Genomic DNA, 7,924 nt, shown 5'->3' on the forward strand with positions numbered 1-7,924 from the left:
CCGGGAGCCGTGCTGTCGGCCGGGGGGGCCGGGAGCCGTGCTGTCGGCCGGGGGGGGGGGGAGCCGTGCTGTTGGGCGGGAGCCGTGCTGTCGGCCGGGGGGGGCCGGGAGCCGTGCTGTTGGCCGGGAGCCGTGCTGTTGGCCGGGGAGGGGGGGGGGGGGGCTGTTGGCCGGGAGCCGTGCTGTCGGCCGGGGGGGGGCTGTTGGCCGGGAGCCGTGCTGTGGGCCGGGAGCCGTGCTGTTGGCCGGGAGCCGTGCTGTCGGCCGGGGGGGCCGGGAGCCGTGCTGTCGGCCGGGGGGGCCGGGAGCCGTGCTGTCGGCCGGGAGCCGTGCTGTTGGCCGGGGGGGGGGGGCTGTTGGCCGGGAGCCGTGCTGTCGGCCGGGGGGGGGGGGCTGTTGGCCGGGAGCCGTGCTGTCGGCCGGGGGGGGGGGGGCTGTTGGCCGGGAGCCGTGCTGTTGGCCGGGGGGGGGGGGGGGGGGGCCGGTAGCCGTGCTGTTGGCCGGGAGCCGTGCTGTCGGCCGGGAGCCGTGCTGTTGGCCGGGTGGGGGGCTGTTGGCCGGGGGGGGGGGCTGTTGACCGGGAGCCGTGCTGTTGACCGGGAGCCGTGCTGTTGGCCGGGAGCCGTGCTGTCGGCCGGGAGCCGTGCTGTTGGCCGGGTGGGGGGCTGTTGGCCGGGGGGGGGGCTGTCGGCCGGGAGCCGTGCTGTTGGCCGGGAGCTGTTGGCCGGGAGCTGTGCTGTCGGCCGGGGGGGGGGGGCTGTTGGCCGGGAGCCGTGCTGTTGGCCAGGAGCCGTGCTGTCGGCCGGGGGGGGCGGGGGCTGTGCTGTTGGCCGGGAGCCGTGCTGTTGGGCGGGAACCGTGCTGTTGGCCGGGAACCGTGCTGTTGGCCGGGAGCCATGCTGTCGGCCGGGGGCCGGGAGCCGTGCTGTCGGCCGGGAGCCGTGCTGTCGGCCGGGGGGGGGGGGAGCCATGCTGTTGGCCGGGAGCCGTGCTGTCGGCCGGGGGCCGGGAGCCGTGCTGTCGGCCGGGAGCCGTGCTGTCGGCCGGGGGGGGCGGGAGCCGTGCTGTTGGCCGGGAGCCGTGCTGTTGGCCGGGGGCCGGGAACCGTGCTGTTGGCCGGGAGCCGTGCTGTTGGCCGGGAGCCGTGCTGTGGGCCAGGAGCCGGGCTGTCGGCCGGGGGGGGGGCGGGAGCCGTGCTGTTGGCCGGGAGCCGTGCTGTCGGCCGGGGGGGGGGCGGGGGCTGTGCTGTTGGCCGGGAGCCGTGCTGTCGGCCGGGGGGGGGCGGGGGCTGTGCTGTTGGCCGGGAGCCGTGCTGTCGGCCGGGGGGGGCGGGGGCTGTGCTGTTGGCCGGGAGCCGTGCTGTTGGCCGGGGGGGGGGGCGGGAGCCGTGCTGTGGGCCGGGAGCCATGCTGTTGGCCGGGAGCCATGCTGTGGGCCGGGAGCCGTGCTGTTGGCCGGGAGCCGTGCTGTTGGCCGGGAGCAGTGCTGTTGGCCGGGGGGGGGGGGGGCTGTTGGCCGGGAGCTGTTGGCCGGGAGCTGTGCTGTTGGCCGGGAGCCATGCTGTTGGCCGGGAACCGTGGTGTTGGCCGGGAGCCGTGCTGTTGGCCGGGGGGGGGGGCTGTTGGCCGGGAGCCGTGCTGTTGGCCGGGAGCTGTTGGCCGGGAGCCGTGCTGTTGGCCGGGAGCCGTGCTGTCGGCCGGGAGCCGTGCTGTTGGCCGGGAGCTGTTGGCCGGGAGCCGTGCTGTTGGCCGGGAGCCGTGCTGTTGGCCGGGGAGGCCGGGAGCCGTGCTGTCGGCCGGGAGCCGTGCTGTTGGCCGGGAACCGTGCAGTTGGCCGGGAGCCGTGCTGTTGGCCGGGAACCGTGCTGTTGGCCGGGGGGGCGGGAGCCGTGCTGTTGGCCGGGGGGCGGGAGCCGTGCTGTTGGCCGGGGGGGGGCGGGAGCCGTGCTGTTGGCCGGGGGGGGGCGGGAGCCGTGCTGTCGGCCGGGGGGGGGCGGGAGCCGTGCTGTTGGCCGGGGGCCGTGCTGTTGGCCGGGGGCCGGGAACCGTGCTGTTGGCCGGGAGCCGGGCTGTCGGCCGGGGGGGGGCGGGAGCCGTGCTGTTGGCCGGGAGCCGTGCTGTGGGCCAGGAGCCGGGCTGTCGGCCGGGGGGGGGGGGCTGTTGGCCGGGAGCCGTGCTGTTGGCCGGGAGCTGTTGGCCGGGAGCCGTGCTGTTGGCCGGGAGCCGTGCTGTTGGCCGGGAGCTGTGCTGTTGGCCGGGAGCCGTGCTGTCGGCCGGGAGCCGTGCTGTTGGCCGGGAGCTGTGCTGTTGGCCGGGAGCCGTGCTGTTGGCCGGGAGCCGTGCTGTCGGCCGGGAGCCGTGCTGTTGGCCGGGAGCCGTGCTGTCGGCCGGGGGGGGCCGGGAGCCGTGCTGTTGGCCGGGAGCCGTGCTGTCGGCCGGGGGGGGCCGGGAGCCGTGCTGTTGGCCGGGAGCCGTGCTGTTGGCTGGGAGCCGTGCTGTTGGCCGGGAGCTGTTGGCCGGGAGCCGTGCTGTTGGCCGGGAGCCGTGCTGTTGGCCGGGAGCCGTGCTGTTGGCCGGGAGCTGTTGGCCGGGAGCCGTGCTGTTGGCCGGGAGCCGTGCTGTTGGCCGGGAGCCGTGCTGTTGGCCGGGAGCTGTTGGCCGGGAGCCGTGCTGTTGGCCGGGAGCCGTGCTGTTGGCCAGGAGCCGTGCTGTTGGCCGGGGAGGCCGGGAGCCGTGCTGTTGGCCAGGAGCCGTGCTGTTGGCCGGGAGCCGTGCTGTTGGCCGGGAGCCGTGCTGTTGGCCGGGAGCCGTGCTGTTGGCCGGGAGCCGTGCTGTTGGCCGGGAGCCGTGCTGTTGGCCGGGAGCCGTGCTGTTGGCCGGGAGCCGTGCTGTTGGCCGGGAGCCGTGCTGTTGGCCGGGAGCCGTGCTGTTGGCCGGGAGCCGTGCTGTTGGCCGGGAGCTGTGCTGTCGGCCGGGGGGGGGGGGGCTGTTGGCCGGGAGCCGTGCTGTTGGCCGGGAGCCGTGCTGTTGGCCGGGGGGGGGGGGGGGGGGGGGGGCTGTTGGCCGGGAGCCGTGCTGTCGGCCGGGAGCCGTGCTGTTGGCCGGGAGCCGTGCTGTTGGCCGGGGAGGCCGGGAGCTGTGCTGTTGGCCGGGAACCGTGCTGTTGGCCGGGAGCCGTGCTGTTGGCCGGGGGGCGGGAGCCGTGCTGTTGGCCGGGGGGCGGGAGCCGTGCTGTTGGCCGGGGGCCGTGCTGTTGGCCGGGGGCCGGGAACCGCGCTGTTGGCCGGGAGCCGTGCTGTGGGCCGGGAGCCGGGCTGTCGGCCGGGGGGGGCGGGAGCCGTGCTGTCGGCCGGGAGCCGTGCTGTGGGCCGGGAGCCGGGCTGTCGGCCGGGGGGGGGCGGGAGCCGGGCTGTTGGCCGGGAGTCGTGCTGTTGGCCGGGAGCCGTGCTGTCGGCCGGGAGCCGTGCTGTGGGCCGGGAGCCGTGCTGTTGGCCGGGAGCTGTTGGCCGGGAGTCGTGCTGTTGGCCGGGAGCCGTGCTGTCGGCCGGGAGCCGTGCTGTGGGCCGGGAGCCGGGCTGTCGGCCGGGGGGGGGCGGGAGCCGGGCTGTTGGCCGGGAGTCGTGCTGTTGGCCGGGAGCCGTGCTGTCGGCCGGGAGCCGTGCTGTTGGCCGGGGGGGGGGCTGTTGGCCGGGGGGGGGGGGCTGTTGGCCGGGAGTCGTGCTGTTGGCCGGGAGCCGTGCTGTTGGCCGGGAGCCGTGCTGTTGGCCGGGGGGGGGGGGTTCGGTGAGGGCTGGGGAGACTGCTGGGGGCTGGCGAGTGACTGTCCAGGGGGGCACTAACTGGCAGGTCGGGTCCACACGCGGGAAGCGCCATGCTGCACGGCGCGTCCGCTGCGGGTTGTCGCCGTCTGCATGCGCGGCCATGGACCCACCAATTCTCCAGGCATTTATATCGGGAAGGCCGTGCGTTTTACGTGGCCCGACTGCAGGCCCCTCACCAGTCGGAGGATCGGTGCTGGGGCTGCGCCGATTTTTCCCGCGTAAAACGCCACGGATCCTCCAGACATAGCCCCAAAATCGAAGAATCCAGCCCGTGATTTCTGTCATTCAGGAAGTCATCTTTTGACCGATAGTTTTCTTCTGCACGCCAGGAAAATAATGTTGTCCCTGTGATCCGTCTGAGAGAGGGGCAAGATGTACGAAAGGACACCTGTTGAATACCTATCCAATATCCTGAGATTTCAGTGCCTTTCGGATTGCAAGTGGGCCCCACTTTAACCTTGAAATTGCATGTCCTGAATTAAAATCACAACTGTTAGGATGTCTGTGACCAGTTATTGGATTATATTGACCCAAGAAACTACTGCGTGAATCTGAAGGGCCCCCTTTTCCATTGAATCTGTCGCAGTGGAGGATGAGACCCAAACGGAAGGAGGCCATTCAGCCCTTCAAGCCTGTTCCACCATTCATTGGGATCATGGCTGCTCTGTATGTTAACTTTGCCTTGGCTCCATTACACTTGGTTTAAAAGCAACATCGACCTTTGATCAGGTAACCTGACCCAGGGGATTAGATTACTGTGTGTTCATAGACAAAGATATTTGCATAAAGTCTGCTCACTATTCATAAAGGCTGTTTCAATTTGGATATTGGATTTCTATCAGTCTATGTTTTACGAAAGATGCAACTCTTGCTTCCAATTTCGGTCCTGTCAATTATATTATTGTTAAGAGTTTGTTTTATTTGCATCTACACCAAACCCTCTGCTTTAAATTGCCCTCTGTGTCACTGATAAATGCTGCTCTTGTTACAATGTCATGAGACACATGCGCATGTTGTGAAATCTCCAGAGATCTCCCCATATTCCAAAACATCCTACTCATGCCACCCCCATCATGAAAGGATGCAAGTCTGACTGAACTCTGCCAGGATTTGAATCTACGAACTTGGGTCCAATTAAACAGTTCAATCCAACCTTTAAGGATAGCTCTCCTCTAATGAGCGACTTAGGTTTGGTTTGAAAATGGGGCTAAGTGACATCACAGAGAAGAACAGAGGCAATATCACTCACATGAATAGAATCATAGAATCCCTACAGTGCAGAAGGAGGCCATTCAGCCCATCGACTCTGCACCTACTCTAAAAGATGTCCTCCGGGCAGCACGGTGGCGCAGTGGTTAGCCCTGCAGCCTCACGGCGCCGAGGTCCCAGGTTCGATCCCGGCTCTGGGTCACTGTCCGTGTGGAGTTTGCACATTCTCCCCGTGTCTGCGTGGGTTTTGCCCCCACAACCCAAAGTGTGCAGGGTAGGTGGATTGACCACGCTAAATTGCCCCTTAATTGGAAAAACTGAATTGGGTACACTAAATTTATTAAAAAAAGATGTGCTCCATCCAAGCCCATTCTTTCGCCCTTACCCAATAACCCCTTAACTTAACCTATACACCTTTGGGCACTAAGGGACAATTTAGCACGGCCAATCCACCTAACCTGCACATCCGTGGACTTGTATCTATTCTCACTGTTGTCTAACCTTATTTTTTATAAATTTAGATTACCCAATTATTTTTTCCAATTAAGGGGCAATTTAGCGTGGCCAATCCACCTACTCTGCACATTTTTGGGTTGTGGGGGCGAAACCCACGCAGACACGGGGAGAACGTGCAAACTCCACACAGACAGTGACCCAGAGCCGGGATCGAACCTGAGACCTCAGCGCCGTGAGGCGGTTGTGCTAACCACTTGGCCACCGTGCTGCCCTACTGTTGTCTAACCTGTAAGTGTTTGTGTCAGCAGTAACTGTCCAAATAGAAATGTGAAACACTACAACCCTCAAAAAGCCATGTGGCTAGAGGTTAGCACTGCTGCCTCACAGCATCAGGGACCCGTGTTCAATTCCGGCCTCGGGTGACTGTCTATGTGGAGTTTGCACATTCTCCCCATGTCTGCGTGGGTTTCCTCCGAGTGCTCCGGTTTCCTCCCACAGTCCATAGATGTGCAGGTTAGGTAGATTGGCCATGCTAACTTGCCCTTAGTGTCCAAAGATGTACAGGTAAGGTGGGGTTACAGGGATAGGGCGGGGATTGAGCCTGGGTGAGGTGCTCTTTTGGGGGGGTTGGCGCAGACTCAATGGGCTGAATGGCCTCCTTACGCATTGTAGGGATTCTATGTTCTGATCCCTGCCAAAGCTCCCATGACTTATCCGAGTGTTGGTAACCGTTCCTGCCTCTTGGATGCCCCCGCCCGACCCGCCACCCAGCTGCTGCTGCCCAATGGGGTTTGGCCCAGCGACTGGGAGCATGCATTATCACCCAGCCGAGATCAGCAAGGTTTGATACTCACCTCGGCCTCCTCCTCCCCACTTTATTGCCACTCCTAAGTTAAAATTAAACTACGTTATCTCGGCACACACCTAGACATCGACCTTGGAATCAGATCCCATCTCGAGAGGGGAAAAAAAAATCTATTCCTCGCTCTGTCCAGTTTATCTATTCTAAAATTAGAATTTAATTTTCTTCTCTGCTGGAAAAATGCCTCCTCTGGCTGGGAAATCTAGAACACAAGATAATGTTAAAGGTTAGTCTCAGTGCACGGCCTTTAGTTTGCAACTCGTTTAACTGGGGTCCCTTTAAGGCGTTTTCATACGTTCTTATTCTGATAATTGTAGTTGAGAGCCTTTGCACAAGGTTGTTGAGAGTGGTGCATAGCAGCAAGGTACAGGACGGGAGATTGAGGCCCCCGAGGGCTGAGGTGAAGGGAAAATCTGTGCGGTTAAAGGGTTGAGGAACTTTGGAATTCTGCACCCCACACAGGGCTGTGGCTTCTCAGCTGTTGAATGTACTCGAGATGCAGGTTGATAGATTTTTAGGTCATGAGGGATGCGGGCTAATGCAGGGATGTGGAGTGGAGATAGGGCATCAGCCACGATCTTGTTGTGTGGCGGAGCAGGCTGAAAGGCTGACTCCATTTCCTATTTATTATGTTCTCACATTCTTACCGTTACTGTTTCTAGCGTCCTGGTGGGTTACCAACAAGAACAACAACAACTGATCCCTTCCCTTTTTGGAAGCAACGCCACTCTTCAGGAACTTGAACCACTGTCCTCAAGACTGGCTGATGTTGCCTCAGGATCCAACGGATAAACGTTCAACCCGCTGCCATAGGACAGTTTCTTTAGCCAAGTCGCATACCCAATGACAAATAGCTACCGTGTATTTTGATTGCTGAAATATTTATTGTGAAATGCAGACGGGTCCAGTTGACCTGTGACCCCGGTGTGACGAGAGATGAGTTACATTTGTCTGTTTGCAGCAACGCCCCACCTTTGCAGATCCCCTTCCCTGTCACCATATTTAACTTCCAAGAGATGTCAGAAAAACTACCTGAACCCGACGTTAATACTTAATGAACAGCGTTGAATCAATACGGGAAGCGGAAAAATTCTCAAGGCTGTGGGGAAAGAACACAGCGGCTGGGAAATCATTGATTGGCCCTTTCTAAAGGACCAGTACAGGCATCGTGGGCCAAATGGCCTCCTTCTGTGCTATTCAGCTCTGTTATTCTAATATGTACCTTATTGTCATGTAAATGTTGGTAGGTGAGTTTCTCCTTGCTTGTATGCATAGACAGTTATACACCTGGATCTTGTGTAGATATATTCCCCCCCCCCCCCCCCCCCCCCTCTGTTTAACCCATTATTTGACATTGCTACAGACACAAATCCCAACTGGGGATATGCAAGGCAAGCAAAATACATGGGGGGGGGGGGGGGGGAGGGGGGCAGGTGGAGGAGTGAGTGATGGAGGCTAGATATTTATTTATTTATTTTAGTTCTAGGAAGTGCATATGGCGATGCTGTTTACCTGTGCGGATTGGAAATACAACTATTTCTTTGCTTATTGATCCTACAAACAGGCTCCATCATAAA

The 7,924-nt window shown here is 62.3% G+C and overlaps 1 protein-coding gene across 1 annotated transcript in view; it reads left to right on the forward strand.

The window, feature by feature from the left end:
- LOC119969162 (N-terminal EF-hand calcium-binding protein 1-like) overlaps positions 1-7,698 on the forward strand; it is a gene marked incomplete at its 5' end in the record, with an annotated part of 108,605 nt that extends 100,907 nt beyond the window's left edge. The window contains one exon of the mRNA XM_038802389.1: positions 7,010-7,698. Within this exon, the coding sequence (XP_038658317.1) occupies positions 7,010-7,047 (38 nt within the window). The remainder of the gene's footprint in view (positions 1-7,009) is intronic.
- Between the last annotated feature and the right edge of the window lie 226 nt (positions 7,699-7,924).

Source organism: Scyliorhinus canicula, chromosome 7 (assembly GCF_902713615.1).
Source record: "Scyliorhinus canicula chromosome 7, sScyCan1.1, whole genome shotgun sequence".
NCBI classification, from domain to species: Eukaryota; Metazoa; Chordata; class Chondrichthyes; order Carcharhiniformes; family Scyliorhinidae; genus Scyliorhinus; species Scyliorhinus canicula.